General features: G+C 36.6%; 1 protein-coding gene across 7 annotated transcripts in view; it reads right to left on the bottom strand.

Moving 5' to 3' along the window:
* Window positions 1–18974, bottom strand: part of Scml2 (Scm polycomb group protein like 2) — a 90093-nt gene that overhangs the window by 60481 nt on the left and 10638 nt on the right. For all 7 annotated transcript variants that reach the window (XM_050160644.1, XM_050160645.1, XM_050160639.1 and 4 more), the window contains 5 exons: window positions 16503–16571; window positions 10613–10683; window positions 9631–9865; window positions 6910–6998; window positions 4795–5038 (listed from right to left, as the gene is read on the bottom strand). In XM_050160644.1, the coding sequence (XP_050016601.1) occupies window positions 4795–5038; window positions 6910–6998; window positions 9631–9865; window positions 10613–10683; window positions 16503–16571 (708 nt within the window). The remainder of the gene's footprint in view (window positions 1–4794; window positions 5039–6909; window positions 6999–9630; window positions 9866–10612; window positions 10684–16502; window positions 16572–18974) is intronic.

Below are 18974 nucleotides of genomic sequence, written 5' to 3'. Positions count from 1 at the left end.
TGGCAATGGTGGAGAGGGCACCTGAACTGGCCATCTACTGTAAGCAGACTGGTGATTTCCTTTATTGCTATCAGAGACACTTTATCCAGTAACTTACAGAAGCAGAGGCAGAGATTAACAAACAAGCACTGTCCTGAGCTCCTATTCTTGTGGAAGAAAGGAAGGAGGGATTGTACCAGCCAGAGGGGTCATGATTGGGGATCATATAGAGACAGCTGACCTGAGATCACAGAAGCACATGGAAGTTGGATCAACAGTCAGGAAGCCTGAATGGGACCGACCTAGGCCCTCTGCATGTGTGTGATAATCCTGTAGCTTGGTCTCTGTAAGACCTCTTTTTTTTTTTTTTTTTACTTTTTTTCTTTTTATTGCACAAACAAGGCTGATACAGATAGACGTAACAAAGGCACAAAGCGGTTTAAAAACCGGGGGTTTTTGAAGCAAGGATCTGGCTTACGCTATAGTAAAACAGAATAGTAGTAATGGCTGAATGAAACCAAGAGCACGGCCACTAACAAGGTCCAGTGGTTCTCACGGTAGCGTGCCGAGAGTGATGGTGGTCGGCTTTCTATCTGAAGGTTATTACCGGCACTGAGTAGACGCAGCTTGAGGCAGAACAAGCGTCCTGCTGTGTGTGGTTTAGGTCAGTCCCACACACAAACTCTTCTGCTCCTTTGCGACTGTCTAATGTCCTATCGGACATTTATGCAGGACCTACAGTTTGTCTGAGAGACACACGCTTGTCTTCTCTGAGACAAACTGTAATCTGTCCTGTCTTATTATCATTAAATTAAAGTGATCCCGCCCTTCCCTTCACCATAGACAGATAAGGGGCGTGGTCTGCTTCGCTGTGCCCTAATGCTGTCTGGTTTGTGTCACCCATCCCTTCTATTTCTCACTTTCCTGTACTTCACCCATTTCAAGAAGTTGCCTCTGCTGGACTCAAGTCCAAACCTATTCATAGAGTTGACGGCTCTTTCAAAGCGTAGAGCATAGTCATGCCTGAGCCCTTACACACACACTGAAGTGTATGACATAATGGAGTCGTCAGATGCCTACATTACCATGAATCAGTGTGAGCTTAGAAGAAAGGAATTGGAGGGACACGTATGGACATTAGAGTAAAAACAATGATGCAAGTCATTTGCAAATGTCAGCTCTAACTGTTCATGGTAAGAACGAAATACCTTCATTGAAATAAAGATACTGCACAAAAGAACAGACAGAGAATGAAGAGATATATTCTTACAGACGAGCTGTAGGTCATACATGAATGTCTGATGAGACATTCAAAACTCGAATAGGGCGCAGAATAATTTCTTATTGTGAGAAACCGCCTAATGTATCGAAAGATAGGTAGTGGCTCTCACTCACTAGCTAAATCCCAGTAGCGCCCTCCCCCGCCCGCAGTCATGGCAACCATAGACCCTACTAGACCCGTTCATTCTTTTAAAGGTAGATCTTTTTATAACATCTTTTGCCATCTTGAGGTGATTTATAGGTAATACAGTCTACACATGAGCTTATTAAAACTTAGTTTAGCGCCCTACCTGTGTTATAATGGAGATGAAACTTAAAGATGGGAACTTTGTAATGTAAGACTTCTTTCTAATAGTGGAAGCAGAACCTTCTGGCATTTAGCTGCCTTTTGGTAACATGTTCCCCATGCCAGATTACCAGGCACTGCCTCGATGTAAGGTGAAAAGCTCAGTCCTGCCTCAATTTGATGTGCCATACTTTGTTGAAGCCCATGGGAGACCTGCCCCTTTCTGAATAGAAACTGAGGAGTGTATGGGGAGGGTGGTAAATGGGAGTGTGTATGGGGGGGAAGAGGGGACAGAAAGAGAGGAGGAAGAGGAAACTGGTTGGTCTGTAAAATAAATTAAAGAAGAAAAATGTGAAAATAATGAATTTAGAAACATCTTTCCCCCGAGGTTGGACAGGATGGAGAAAAATATTTGTTGGGAGCAGTGAGACCCCAGATCCTGAATTTCTTGTAATCTCCTGATCTGAGTGCCTACAGCTGCTCTGAGCATGAGCCCTTCAGGAGTTCCTGATGGCAGGAGAGTGGTTTCTGGTGGGTTTGGCTGGGGCATGGCTATCTCTATATAGTCTGCCCCTGAACACAATAAAGGGGGCATTCTTGGGAAATTCAAGGATGACCCGTGTCGCTATCTCTCTGTCTGTGTTTGTGTATTTTAACCTTCTGCCCCTTGCCCGAAGCTCGGTAACTGGGTGCCAGTGCACAGAGCATAGACACGGGGGTGCGGTGCGTGGCAATATTTTACCTAATTATTAGGATAATAAATACAAGTATGAGTTGTCTTTCAGGAGAAAGACAATTTGCTAGCTTAAAAACATATTCTCTCTGTCAGCAAATTATTGTATGAAATATGGAAAAATGCAAGTATATGTACATAAAAGTACTTATAGCATCTAGTCTAATAATATACATACAAGTCAAAGGATTTCAATATCTAACGAACTGGAAATTTAATTAATTACATATAGTCATATGATAGAATGCATGTAGAATGAAATTGCAATTTGTAGGGACATATTTTATAAAGGAATATATGTGTTGTTCAAGATATGATGGGATTGCATTTTGATAGTTGAAATGCATTTGATACACTTTGCCTGCTGAACATCACAGCTTAAACTTAAACTTAATTTATCTTAAAACATGCTCAGAAGATTTATGCTGGCTTATAGTTGGGTAAAATCATGTAACTTTAACAAAAAATCCTATTTTATAATAAAATACTGGATATCTTATTAATTTATTGAAAACTGTACTCAAAAAGCAGAACGTATATATGGATATAAGAGACACATATGGGCATTTTTCAAGTATCATCAGCTGCGAAAACATGAACAGTCTCCAACAGAATCATATATCCACTACCAACACCAGAAGAACATTTCCCCCCTTTTTGTCTACTGCCAATGCCTAGCACGATAAAATATTTTATCACATATTACTAGACTAGAAAATTATTAAATTTTACTATTCAAAGTATGGTTTCTCCTAAATGCTTATTGCTTTCACTAAATTGTACTGACAAAACTTGTAAATGTAGTCATCCTAAATTAGGGATCATCTACACAGTCATAATAGTATGAGAAATAAGCAAGGAAATAGAATATTCGGGATAATCTCTTTCAACCTGAAAGTTTAAAGCACAAAGTGATGTACAAATATCTTCTTGTTATTACATAAAGAAAGAAGCCAAAAGGGACTTCGGGCATGATTCATATAAGGAGGTCCTGGGTATGATTTCTATCACCAAAAAATCATAACCAGAACCACCACATGGCTGGGGATGCAGCTAAATGGAGAACAAAAATGGTACTCGAGGAAAAAGCATTCTTATTCACACATTCCAAACTCAACCATGTTTTAAGCAAAATTCATCCATTTTCAATGTAAACTCAAAGTTTATACCTGTGATACCTACCTACAGTTCTATTCTGCATAGCAAATTTCTTCTCCTTTCTCAACAGTCATATATTTCTCTGAAGATTTTCTTTACTCAATCATCATTCTCTCCAGAGTTTGAGCTATTTCCATATTTACTATACTTTTCTATTTTTATAATTTTTAACAGGTATACCCATTTCTCTTCACTTGCAGATAAATTTTGTAAGAGCAGATACTATGTATTAACCGCCTTAGTATCATAAATAGATCTGTGTAACAGAAACAGTTACCAAAATTGACCACTAACATTTACTTGCTAGATACAGCAGCAATAAACTGGTAAGTATTCCTATACTATAATGGGATGTATTAAATCACAGAAGACTTCAAGGGCAGTCAGTTACAATAAAAACATACCTATAAGCCTTTTTCTAGTCCCTAACTTCCACTATATTCCTTACCTACTTATTTTATATTTCTTTTTCATGATACAGATAACATTTAGTGAGGTAAACTTTAATCATGTTTACATTTGATTCCAGCAGTAAATTTATATTAAACTCAAGGCCAGTATATCTCAGCAGTGTTACTTCAAAGACCACATCAGGCTTGCTTACGCCCTTGGATGAGTTGCAAAGAGCTTTGATATTTTGTAGACATTTCATTTCTCTGAAAGAAGACATCTACATGATCACAGTATTCAATCTAGAAACACCATTACAAATGACAAAAACTTCAATTACTGAAAAAAAATCTACAACAGCTACCACAGAGTCAGAAAGTTTACTCGCATATAGATTTTACTTTAGAGTATCAGAGTACCAGTTTATCTTTAAAATATAAACAGAACCATGTAAAATATATTCCAATACTTATGTCCAATTTATAAAATTATGGTTAAGATGTACCTAATGAAATATCATGTGCAAATGTTTTTAAAAAGGCCTTGGTGTTGAGAATAGAATCCAAGGCCCTGTGTATGCTACACATTCACTCTATACTGAGCCATGTATATCCCCAGAACTCAAGTATACATTTTAATTGAATAATAATTATAAAAGTAATTTTAAATATAACCATCTCCTATACATAGCCAAGGTTTATAACAACAAAGTTCCAATATTCTTAATGTGACTTTTAGCTTTGCTGTTATTCTTACTTGGCATGAACTGCAAAATAAGATGCGTGGAGAGTTCTCAAGAATTCTAATTATCCTAATTTGAAACTTCCATCATCTCTAGTACCTAGACTATAGAATGTTATTAATGGTCTACCTACCATTCTAATTTGGCACCAAGTCCTAAAATCACCACTACTAAACACACTGCCATCAAAATAAGATGTAAAATAAGAATATATAATTAGCTTACCAATGTTTCCTGGTGGCTGCAATACATCTCCTGTGAGGCAGCACCATCCAACTGGGAAGATGTCCCGAGAGTCATATCTGCACCAATAATCAAATGCCCCACTCCATCCATCAAAAGTAATATAAATTTGATCTCCTCTGACAGCTCCAATTGTGGCAGGACAGATCAAAAATGGATTTTTTCTATCGACGGCTTCAATCTTCATCCCAACTTTAAAATTATTTACGGGTGGTGGTGGTGGTTCCTACAAAAACATTTTTAAATTTTTCACAGATAAGGTATATTAAGATCCATCTTTTCAGTGTGTTCTTTTATAATCCTTAACAACCAAACATAGACTTCATATTCATTAGGAAGAAGGGTATTCTTAAAAATAATAAACTATTCCTTTAACTTTTTATTTTTTCCCTGCAAAGCAAAGAATCTAGAAGGAAACAGAACTAGCCTGATCCATCCACTCACACAAGAAATATATTCTATCACATGGCAGGAATTTAAGATTCACTGACAAAAAATATTAAATATTGCTTCTAGAGAAGTATCACTTTAAAAAGTTTCCTCTCTGTTTTCAGGAAAGAAGTGTCAGAATATAGAAATTGCTCTGGAAGTCAGTCACAAAACAGTAAGTCTGTGGAAAAGCATGATGACACAGAAAGATCATGCATGGAAATTCAGAAAGATTCAGAAGTGCTGTCCACACCTTCAAGTAAGACTTGAATCTCTAGAACTAATGTTTAAATAATCTAGCCATGTACAGTGAAAACACTGGAGAAAAAACTGAAGACGACACAAGAAAGGGAGACCTCCTATACATATGGAATGGCAGGATTAATATTATAAAAATGGTTATCCTAGCAAAAAAATCTACAGATTCAGTGGAATCTCTACCAATAGTCTAAAAAATATTTTTTTTACATAAGCTGAAATAAAATCTTAAAGTTATATGAAAGCCCAAAATAATACCCTAGATAATCAAAACAGCCCTGAATAATAAAATCAACACTGGTGAGGGTGTCAGTATTCCTGATTTCAAGTTACACTATAGAGTCATAGTAGTAAAACCAGCATTGTACCAGGACAAGAAGACACGGTGAGCAATGGAAGAGCACTGAGGACCCAAGTATAATTACATGTACCTACAACTACCTGTTTCCTGACAAAGATACCAAAAACATACACTACGGAAAAGGTAGTTATTTAAACAAATTGTATTGTGAAATCTAGCTATATACATATGGAAAATGAAATTTGATCCTTTTCTCTCAACCTTCACACAAATCAAGCCAAACGAATAAAAAAATCTCAATGATAGATCTGAAACTGCAAAACTTCTAGAAGAAAGGGCAGGGAATGCACTTGAGTATATTGACTGAGGTAAGAACTTGATGAATAGGGCTTCAGTCACCCAGGATAAATACAACAATCAACAATTTTGACTTTATGAAATTAAAAAGCTTCTATACTACAAAGGAAACTGTTAATCAACTGGTCATTGTGCAGAGAATAAATGTTCTCAACTATTAACGGGATAACCACATCCCACCATCCCACCACCACAGGCCTCAGGAACCATTGCAGAAAAGAAAGGCAGGAAGATTCTAAGAGTCAGAGGTCAGAAAGAACTAGAGCAAAACAGAATCTTTCTGGGTGTGATGGGTCTATCAGATTCATGAACTCATAAGAACTTCAGTCACTATTACGAAATGAATGGTGTCCGTTCTATACCAAACTTCTGTTGAAGTATTACCAATATGAACACATTTGAAAATGGAGCCTTAATCCAGTTTGACTGGTGAGACCTAATAATAATAAGAGACCCACTAGGTGTGCACACACAGAGTTCATAAAAGGACAATAGAAGATGGTCAACTATAAACCAGTCTTCAAGGCGCCTTAATTCTTATTCTAGCCTCCCAACTGTGGGGAAATATATTTAACTGCAAAAATTACTCCACTTTGTTACAGTGGCCATAACAAATTATTTGCTAACCTGCAATTAAAAAAAAAAAAACAACAACTTTTTTCTATGTCAGAAAAGACAAAGTATTAAGCATTCCCATTAGAAAATAAAATCATGTGATAGAGGACAGAGATTTCTTGTAATGCTTTTCTTACTTTCTTAAAGAACCCTGCAGGTGCCAGTTCAGATCCAGTTAGTGTTCGTAGTAAGAACATGGGCCATGATGAAACATTCATTCTGTACCCTGTTTTATAAATTAGATACGAAAAAAACCGTGAAACTATGGTAATAGAGAAAAATGGGTTACATTCACATATCATCTTCCGAGAATGACTTTCTAAGGACTTGAATAAAAGATGAATCTTCTTGTAGCTACAACCATCACTTTGACATCTGGCAACAAAGTCAAAGTAGAACCAGAAACTTTCATTTTAGAGCAGCCATTGGATAAGGCTTGCCAACAAACACACTTATGTTGAGGAGAGGCCATAATAATACAGTTGATACAAACTGCAGTTCAGTAAGCCTTTTATTCTACAACCAAAAACCACACAAGAATAGGAAAAGGTGGCAAAAGGCTTCTAGCCCTTCTTCTTGGAACCCCTGACTTTCAAAAAGATCATGTCTGTTGAACTTCACAAATATACATATACAAAATGCCATCTTATTTTAAATTTTTAAAGGTGAAAAATTATGACTATATTCTAGTTAACAATATGCATGCTTAAGTATTTAAGGGAAGGATATTTAATATCAACTATTCTGGGATACATAAAAATACGACAGATGAACACATAAATAATAAATCAATATGGTAAAATAATGAGATAGTGAGTCTATGGATACTCATTGTAAAATTATTTTACATGTTGCATATGTCTGAAACTTTTATAAAATAATTGGAAAAAGACTTCTCTTCCTTTAGCAGTTCTTACACATACTAGACATGATCTTAAATTTAAAAGAGAAGTTACCAAAATAAGCTTGTTTAGAAATTTCACCAACTTATATCAACATTTTGCATATACAGCAGGGACTAGTTTGCTAGTCTGTTTTCTGGAGCAACCATTTTCACTGAAAACCTGCCTCCTCAAAATGCTAGAATTGGAAAAAAGTTTCTATGACCTCTTGATGAATTCATTCAGTAAGATAAAGGTGCATGTGAATCACTGACAACAGAGCTATCAACAGGCAACATATGCAAAAATGTTAAGATGGACCAAGTCATTATCAAATAAACTTTTACTGAATTCCCCAAAATATAACTAGGAAAAAAATGGTGATAGTGGAAACATGGAATGGTTGTTACTCAATTCCTACTGCCAGGCTTGACCACCTGAGTTTGATACCCAGAAACCACATGGTACAGGAAGAAAACTGATTTCCCCAAGTTGTACTCTGACCTTCACTTGTGTTCTGTATCACAGGTGTATACACCCACACCCACAGCCACCCACCCACACCCACACTAAATAAGTGTAAAAGAAATAAAAACAAGGAAAAATTAAAAAAAAAACTTTTTTGTAGTGGCACATACCTATAATCTCAGCATTTGGGAAACTGAAACAGGAGGATCAATATAGTTCAAGGGCAACATGTGCTACTTTACTGAGATACAGTCCCAAAAACATTGAAACAAACCTATCTTGGACAGGTAAAAAACCAATGAAGAGGGACTGCTAAACAAGCACCTTGTCACTAAGTTTCACTGAATCTCCTTTAAAATTACTTTAAAACAATGTTTGGTAATAAGAATTAATAATAAGCTCTTTGTGAATGTTAAGTGTGTGCTCGTCTCACTGGGTTACATTCCAGTTCTTAAACTAAATCAATTTTAATTAACAAAAATTTAAGAGATAATACTAAAGTAATTATTCTCAATATTATGTATTATTTGTTCTTGGGAAATACTTTACTAATAGGGAAAAATTCATTGTGAGTTTTACATTAATTTTTATTTTAAACATTGTAAAGAATATGAAAACTAACATCTGAAATTCACTTAGAATGAAGAATGATGACCAAATAAACTAAACACTTATTTTCTACAGATTATATGCATATTCTTCAATTCTTAAAGGTTTTTTTCTAAAATATGTCGCAACCATTTTGTATTTTAAAAACATAGTCCAACCAAACACTACATGCGCTTAAACTTAAGCCCTTTGCTAAAATTTCCATTCTCTCATCTTTTTCTATGCCTAACAGTAACTAGGTTCTTTGGTGTCTAATGGTTAGGACTGAAAGAACTCTCTCACTGTCTAAGAGGTACTGATTCTTGTACTCCTCTCATAATGTAAAATCTCACATTCTTCCTATCCTCATCTTCATACCCAAAGTGTTGAATGGCTCAATGGACATTATCAAGAGGTGTATCACTCACATGATGTATAATGGCTTCTTTTCTAAAGGAGTTTCTAAATTTACATGCATGGTATATGAAAATTTCTTTTGCTGTTTTAAATCAGAAGATTACTATAACATTTGTTAAAAAAATGAGGCCTTTTAGCACACTTGTGCAGTATGTATGAAAGTGTCTTAGTACATCATATATCCTCTACTGTAACTCCCTGGCCATGAACATGTAAGAAGGCCAAAGTGGCTTTTTTTTTGAGGGGGGTGGGTGCTGAGTTTGAGACGGGGCTTCTCTACAGACAACTTTGGAACCTGTCCTGAAACTAGCTCGTGTAGACCAGCCTGGCCTCAAAGTCACAGAGATCCGCTTGTCTCTGCCTCCCAAGTGCTAGGATTAAAGGCGTGCCCCACCACTGCCTGGCTGGCCTAAGTGATTTTTAAAAGGATACTTCAAACCACCTCTAGTGAATAGCTTAGCTTACTAGTAAGACTAGGTTCAAGAACTGTTTCTTTCTCCTTACCCAGTGGGGGTTGAAGTAAATCTCCTTCCTGTTCACAGGTCCCAACAGGCTGTATGTCTGATGAATCAACAAGTCTCCAAAAATCATTCTTATTGTCACTACCATCCAGTCGTAAACGCAATCTGGCACCAGTAGTTGCAATAACAGAAGCAACGCACACTGAAGCAAAATTGCGAGGGTCACGGGCTTCCAATTTCATACCAACTTGGAATTCATTAGTTGGTGGAATCTTAGACTAAATATATAAACAACATTGTGTTAAAATGCATGAACTATAAGAAAAACAGATGGTAAATTAAGTTACCAGAATACTTAGGAGACATTATTTAGGTAGAGTCACAGCAGGTGAATGAGGTCAGTGTTACAAGGCTCAAGGAAAAGTCTCCCTTTTGACTGACATACAGAAAAAAATTTGCTGGTTATCACTATTCTCACACATTTGTATATCCAGAAAATACAAATACAGTCTATAAAATACATCCTGAAAGACATTAAAAAATAAGAATCCTATTAAGCTATTCCCCTTGAAATGAACAAACTAGAAGTCCTATCAAAGTCTATGATAAAGTTAAACTTTCCAACACACTTCAAACACCTTACACACCTTTAGCCTTGATCCTACAGTGCTCTATCTACCTTGCATTCCAGCTACTCTGTGCCATCTCTTAATACTTAAATTGTTTTGCAAGTTTTCTTCCTTCTCATTCTAACAATCTTAAATAGCATCTGTTCCATGGAGCTCTTTCAGTACGAGTTATTATGTTTGTTATATTTGCTATTTTTGTCTTTCCCTCTAAATGGGCAATTTTAAGGGCTTACTATAGCTAGCAAAATAACTGCAAATAGATCACTTGGTTTTGGGTGGCACAAACATAATCCTACTTTCTCCTCATACTACCAGAAACCTGAAACCACATAGTTACTCTTCCATATGCTAAGGCTGTACATTAATGTATAAAGTCTCAACAGAATTTTGGCATACCTGTCTGAAGTACTCTGAAGGAGCACTTATAGAACCAGTTTCTTTCAAATATTTGTCCCAGTCAAAATAATCTGGAAAAAAAACATAAAATAGGTTAGGTTCGGAGTATATAGTTATGATTTTTTCTCTGAATAGCATAAGAATTAATATGTACATAGAACAGGGAGAGATATAGGAGGGTTCTGATGGGTACAAAGGGAAGGGGAAAGTGTTATACTTACATTATAATCTCAAAAATTAAAAAAGGGAAACAATACTTTCTACAAACCAAGTTCAAACTTCTTAATCTATATTCAGTTATGCAAGAAATAAAATCAACTTCCTAATAATAATGGTCCTAATGGAAATGATAACCCATATCCTCTCAATGAATTGTGGACTAAAGCAGAGTAATTTTGAAGGAATGGGTTGGGGGTGTGAAGTAGAAGTAGAGGTTCAAGACTTTACACTGCAAAAAAGGTGTGGATACCATAAAAAACTAGAAAAATTTATACATTAGAAAATTTGCATATGTGTCAAATATACATTTGATCATCAATATTGTTGACCTTATACCACTCCATTAATATGAAGGCACTTTTTTGGGGGGGGGTTGCGGGAGGTCCTTCCGCTCCTCCAGCCAATAGCCGCTGAGATACCAACCCATTGGGGCGTGGTCTCTCTCCCTTTAAAAAAGTAGCCACTTCCCTTCTCGCTCTCTCTTACTTCCTGCTCCGCTTCTGGCAACTAGACTCCCTTCCTGCTTGCGCAGAGGGCTGTTGTCTGGGACGGTGATCTGTAAGTTTTTCCCCTTTAAATAAATAACCATTCTATTAATCATAGTTCTAAACTGGTGTGGGATTATTTTTGACTTATGCCTTCGCCTTCGGGGGGGGGCTAAAAGTGATTAGTATGTGTTCTAACAGAATTTTAACACTGCAATATTTTACAAAAAGAAAATTCTGGAGAGTAAAAAAACATGGTGTTAAGATAGAGCAGTAAACAGTGAACAGTGTGGTCACTGAAATGGATGATTTTAGTGCTATACATGTTCTATAGATTCTTGCTGTGCTCTTTCAAGAGTCTTTATAACATGCCACAGTGCTATCAGAAAGTAGTCTCTCTTCCTGGATTGAACACTTTCATTATGCTAGCCAGACCGTCAGAACACTTGAAAAACTGACTAGAAATACTACAAAACACATATTCATATATAGAGTCTAATTTTCAGCAAACAGAAAGTTTTTATGTTCTTGTTAAACACTGTAAATTTTTGACTTCTCTTCCCTAGGTGAATCTCTGTTACCAGTTTCTGATACACAGTACTACTTTTTTATCCTCAGCCTCCCTTATGTAAGATTTCAACTATTTTGATTCAGTTGCAATACAAAATGTTAAAGAGAGAATTCCAGAGATAATTCATAAGTTTTAAATTGTACAGTTGCTGTAAGTAGTGTGATAAAATCTCACATTTTCACACTCTATCCCACTCAAGAGATTTATGCCACAAATGCAACCAGCCTGCTAATCACTTAGCAACAACTTGTCATCAGGCTGCCGGCTAAAGTAACAAATAGACGGTATTCAAATATCTTACCTTACTTTCAACTTAACAATAGCCACAAAGTGCAAGAATATTAATACTTGGTAATTCAGATATGGCAGAGTGAAACCATAAAGGGCTATTCTTTCATTAAATGAAAAGGTAAAAGCTCCTAACAATGAAAGAAAAGTAGTATGCTGAGGGTCCTGATATTTATGCTAATAGCTAAGAATCTCTTATTGCATCTTATTTATAAATCAAACAATTATCACATATTTATATGTAAAGCATCCATTACTATGCAGTTTCAAGCATCTAACAGAGTAGGATCTTGGAATACACCTCCCCCAAGGGAAGGACTATTACATCCTTCAAAGGATAACACAGATATCTAACATAGAGATTATTTAACAATCAATTTTCTAGAAAATAAAAATAATAAAACCTGCTTTAAGTATCTGTAGATTTCTATAATATAAATATCGATACTATGGCTGACTACAGTATGCCAAACCAAACTTATTAACCACTAAGTTGGAGGAAAATGTGTACAACTAGCTCCTTCAAGTCAGTATGAGCCATCTCCTGTATACCATAAAATATAATAAGTATTCACATATCTATGCATATCTAATACACATGTTATATATAAGAGTACAGAAGTTTTCATTTAACTCAGCCAATTAAACTCACAGTTTGATCCTGCTTCTAGATGGCATAAAGTGAGTACTCCCACAGTTATTGAAAATGAAGCAAAATGTCAAGAACATGTACTTCAGAGTCAGATCTCCCTGTTTTCAGTATGGGTCTATGACTTATTATATAACCCTGATCATATCATTTCACTTTCTCTGCCTCAGTTACCTTATGTAAAATATGTGAAAATGAGTATATATGGTACTATGTGTGTTTAGAATTAAATAAAATAAAGCCTACGGGTACTAAATAGTGTACAGTAAAAGATTAATGTTAAAATTGTCCCTAAAGTTGTAAATACTTAGCTTTGTCCAAAGTAAAAACTGAGATCCAAGTCCACAACTAAATTGTCAAAATATTTCCATGGTCTCCTAACATAAAAATCAGAAGTGCTACAATTCTAACTGAAGTTCTAACAGCACATGATCCAACAGAGCAATAAAGGAACAAGAACAAAATAAAACATAAATTACAAACAACAAAAGACTAAGATATAGTTGAAATTATGACACCTCAAAAAGGAAAACAATGACTACAATCTTTTCCCATATACTTCTCAGAGAGCTAATCTTCTTCTTTGAAGCAGTATCTATGAAGATTTTAGTGAAATGAGAAAATATTTTGAATTTTGCATGCAAATGGATAGAAATAGAGAACATTATCCTGAGTTAAGTAATCCAGACCCAAAAAGATGAATATGGTATGTACTCACTTATTAGTGGATTCTAGCCATAAATAAAGGACATTTGAGCCTATAATTCATGATCCTAGATAAGCTAAATAGGAAGGTGTATTCCCCCCCAAAAAAAACCATGTAGTTATCCTCCTGGATATTGGATGTATACAAGATTTCCAGGCAAAAATTGAGAGCTTGGGGGTGGGGTAGGGGTAAGGGGAGATGGGGAGAGAGAAGTGAGAAGGGGAGGATGGGGAGACCTTGAGGGAATGGGACACTTGGGATGGAGGAGGAGTGGATATGGGAGCAGGGAAGTATATATCTTAATTAAGGGAGTCATTTGAGGGTTGGCAAGAGACTGGACTCTAGAGGGGTTCTCAGGTGTCCTAGGAGATGTCCCAGCTTGTTCCTTGAGCAGCTGAGGAGAGGGGGCCTGAACTGGCCCTATACTATACCCACTCTGATGAATATCTTGCATATCACCATAGAACCTTCATCTGGCGATGGATGGAGATAGAGACAGAGACCCACGTTGGAGCACTGGACTGAGATCCCAAGGTCCAAATGAGGAGCAGAAGGAGAGAGAACATGAGCAAGGAAGTCAGGGCCACGAGGGGAGACCCACCCACTGAGACGGTGGGGCTGATCTAATGGGAGGTCACCAAGGCCAGGACTGGGACTGATGGAGCAGGTGATCAAACCGGACTCTCTGAATATGGCTGACATGGAGGGCTAACTGAGAAGCCAAGGACAAAGGCACTGGTTTTTTTATTCTACTCCATGTACTGGCTTTGTGGGAACCTAGTCTGTTTGGATGCTCACCTTCCTAGACCTGGATGCAGTGGGGAGGACCTTGGACTTCCCACAGGGCAGGGAACCCTGACTGCTATTTGGACTGGAGAGGGAGGGGGGAGGGAAACGGGAGGAGGGGGAAGAGGTGAAAATTTGTAATAATAATAAAAAGAAAATATTTAATGCATCTGATCAAAACTTTTCTTTGAGATGAAGTCTTGCTACATAGTCTGGGCTGACCTCAAACTCAATCTTCCTACACAATTTGTAAATATTCTATCTTCATTTGTATCTGACTTGGCTATAATCTGAGTTACCAATTTCTATCCAGTAGTGTTCTAATACCATAAACATTTTCTATCATATTGTTAGCCAATGTCAATCTGTAGTGTATACCAAGACTTACATTGCTTTACCAAAATTGTTCTTGGCTTCCCATGAGATAATCACTACCATTAACACAACGGAAACACACATGGATCCAATATTTATTAGTTTAGATTTAACACACCTAACACCTACATCAACACCACAGTTGGTATTCCTAACCAGCAACCAAAAGTCAGCCTGAAGTTTTTTCTGCCTTTGTGTCATGTTCTCATTAGAATAGGAGAACCTGAGGTCATTTTCTCGTGGGGAAGATATCTAGAAGCTGATGTAACTCTTCAAAAGACAGGTGCATATATCTTAATTAAGGGAGCCATCTTAGGGTCGGCAAGAGATTTGGTGCTAGAGGGGCTCCCAGGTGCCCAGGGCGATGTCCCCAGTTAGTTCCTGGGGCAGCTGAGGTCAGAGAACCTGAAATGACCCTATCCTATAGCCATACTGATGAATATCTTGCATATCACCATAGAACCTTCATCTGGAGATGGATGGAGATAGAGACAGAGACCCACACTGGAGCACCGGACTGAGCTCCCAATGTCCCAAGGAGGAGCAGAAGGAGGGAAAATATGAGCAAAGAAGTCAGGACCACGAGGGGTGCACCCACCCACGGAGACAGTGGGGCTGATCTATTGTGAGCTCACCAAGGCCAGCTGGACTGCGACTGAAAAGGCATGGGATAAAACCGGACTCTCTGAATATGGCGGACAATGAGGGCTGCTGAGAAGCCAAGGACAACGCCACTGGGTTTTGATCCTACTTCATGTTCTGGCTTTGTGAGAGCCTAGCCAGTTTGGATGTTCACCTTCCTAGACCAGGATGGAGCGGGGAGGACTTTGGACTTTCCATAGGGCAGGGAACCCTGACTGCCCCTCAGACTGGAGAGGGAGGGGGAGAGGAGTGGGGGGAGAGGGAGGAGGAGGGAAAAAGGGAGACGGGGAGGGAAATGGGAGGCGGGGAGGAGGCGGAAATTTTTTTTTCAATAAAAAATTATATTAAAAAAAAAGACAGGTGCATGCACGTACATAACTGTGTGATCTGACTAGTGTGCACACACATCCACAGAGTCCTTCTTCATATTAGCCTACACTCCATTCTAATTTATACATTAGGTCTAACATATTGTGGAACATGGAATATAATAATCTCTATCAACCTCTTTGATTTTCTCTGGAGTGAATCAGGATTATAATGTATTTTTATCAGGGCCAGGCTTGGGTTCATATGCTATGTGAAGATGATAAGCAGGAAATATCTTAGATGAAATTTCTCAGTTTCATGAACAACATACATAGCATTCATTACAACTATAGTTAGGTATTTACTATCTACCAACCCACTGAAGATCAGAGAAAGCAGGAATCATACCTGTTCTGTTTGGCACTAGATTATTGCATGTGTCAAGCATTATCCAAAAAAAAAAAAAAAGAATTTACCTCTAACAGTAACTCACTGATTACTAAAATGAAATGCCATGGTCTAGATCCTTGAAAATATATTCATATAATTGCCTAGTTGATTAGGTAATCTCATCTATATATAAAAAGTCTGATAATTTCAATTGACAAATTTCTACCATTAAAAATTGGACAAATTCGCACTTAAATATACAATTGTAATTTCATGCAATCTTTATCAATTCATCTTTAAATAAATTAAAAGTTAAAATATCACAGTACATTTTTAACCCTTTCTATGACTAAGATTCCTAAGGTATTGGAAGTTAGTATATACATACTATACCAGAAGCAACATGAGTTCATTATAACACTGAAAGAGGAAGAAAAATCATGTATTAAATAAATTACTTAAACACCTACTTCTTTGCACAGAAGATGTACTTGAATGAGTTGTTTTTTCTTGATTGTCCTTCTTGACATCCATTGATTCTAACCAAAGGGAAAGAAAATAAAATTGGAATAGTCTGAAAGAACACTTCAAAGATTATAAAATTAGTTTAATATTTAAATGAGAACATGTTTAAATTTTATGATTATCTTCATTTGCTATGTGTCCTAATACCTTCTAGTGCATTCTACACTTTATAATTTACTTTTCCATTTTCTTTACTGTATTTTTCACTACTAAAATGTTTTATAAAAATAAGTATTTAATTCTGCCTATGTTGCTCAGTAATACATGTTTGCAACATAGACCAGGATCTGGGATATATAATGCACTAAAACATTTGTTAAGTGAATGTGTCAATAATCTAAATCAACTGTTGGTGGATCCTTACACTGCTTAAAATAATTTCCTAGAAATAAGTGATGCTTTCAAGTGTTTAAAAAAACATCATATGTAAGCTAGAATAGAACACAATGTACTTCAATGAACTAACTACTCAGGTTTTTCTCTATGCTAAACTACATATTTCAATGAGGACTCAAAATTCTTGAGATGTCACCAAATCTAAAATATATCACTTCACTCAGACAAATTAGAGTATATATGAAAGAAATAAATATAAAATATAATGCTAAAATATCCTAAGTTCTTAATATCATCAAATAATCAACAGTATCATTGTTTTTCAAATGTCTTTCATCATCTTAAGTGTGAATGCTTGAATCTCAGGACTCAGAGTTTCCATATAGCAATGGTTGATATGTATTTCAGGTTTTGATTAAGAAATCCTTAAAGGTCTATGAATATTTTAGGGAGACAATTCTGATTAAATTGTCTGAAGAAATCACACACTTAAAAAATTTACTAAATAGTTCTATAGTAAGAATTTCTATGACAAAAATGTTAACAGCATGGGTCTTTTTCTAAGGAAACCAACAATCTATTTATAAATACTATACCAAGGTGAGCAAACAAATAAACTAAACAAAATTAAAGGACAGCATCCAGCACTCAACATGTGATCAGAAGAAAGCAATAAGATAGACAAGACTTGAACTAGGATAAAGAGGCAAATGTATGAAGAATGTATTATGGCAAATAAAGCACAACAAAGTGCAAAGAGGTGTGGCATATGAATGAGTCAATAAGCAGACTTCTACAGAGAAATACAGGATGAAAGAATTAGTTATTCATATTACAGTTAAAAGAATTGAATTCTATTTATTCTTTTTTTTAGTTCCTACTTTCTACTATTTTTAATTTTATTGTTTGGTAGGGTGAACTGAAAAAAAAGTGTTTTTTACATGCTAGGCAAGTGATGGAGGAAGGTCATTGGTTAAAAAAATAAAGAAACTGCTTGGCTGGCCCTCATAGGTTAAAACATAGGTGGGAGGAGTAAACAGAACAGAATGCTGGGAGGAAGAGGAAGTGAGCTCAGAGACGCCATGCTCCCCTCTCCTGGGCAGATGCAATAGCTCTGCTCTCTGAGGCAGACGGGATGAAGCTCCGACCCGGGATGGACGTAGGCTAGATTCTTCCTGGTAAGCCACCTCGTGGGCTACACAGATTATTAGAAATGGGCTAGTCCAGGTGCGAGAGTTAGCCGAGAAGAGGCTAGATATAATGGGCCAAGCAGTGTTTAAAAGAATACAATTTGTGTGTTGTTATTTCGGGGCATAAGCTAGCCAGGCAGCCGGGGTGCTGGGGATGCAGCCCCACCACTCTTATTACTACAGGCAAGTCCTCTTAATGCCGAAATTACATCCCCAGCCCAGGATATTTCTATTCTTACTTTGGCTATGTAAAACCCTATTATAAGACCTGTTCAATTACCTCCAAGACTTTTAGTTTTCTTATTTGGAGGCCATTGAGAAAGTTGAGCTGGTAAGAGCACTTACTATTCTTGCAGATGACTACCACAGTACCCTATTTAGGTGGCTCACAGCTGCCTGAAACTACAACTCTAGGGCATCTGATGTCCTCTTCTGTCTTCCATAGGCAACTTCACTCAAATGCACATATCCACAAAGACATAACATATATACATATAATTAAAAGTAAAAACCATTTTTAAAAGAAGACTTTATCTGAATCCCTTAAGGGACAACAGAATAAATAAGGGCAATAAAACTGACTTTAAGAAATGAATATAAGAATTCCAAGTATGTGGCAAAGAATTTATTGAGATTGGGAGCAATTTAGTTCCTCAATTACTTGATGATTATCTTCTAACTAAAGGTGCTTCTAAGAATGCTGTACCCTAATCAATTTTCAATAAAATATGTCTACAGAGAAATCTAAGAAAGCATTTCTTCTTTCAAATATGGAAAAGAAAATAATTCTGGAAGGAAAATACTAGAAATAGAGTATGACAGTATTCAATAGGGAAAAAGGTATAATCAGCAGGTAATTGTTTAATACTATGTTATTTGTTAAAACATTTT

This window comes from Alexandromys fortis, unplaced genomic scaffold (assembly GCF_014885135.2).
Source record: "Alexandromys fortis isolate MF-2015 unplaced genomic scaffold, M_Fortis_MF-2015_v1.1 scaffold_120, whole genome shotgun sequence".
Lineage (NCBI taxonomy): Eukaryota > Metazoa > Chordata > Mammalia > Rodentia > Cricetidae > Alexandromys > Alexandromys fortis.
This window is presented reverse-complemented; position numbering and strand designations above follow the sequence as displayed.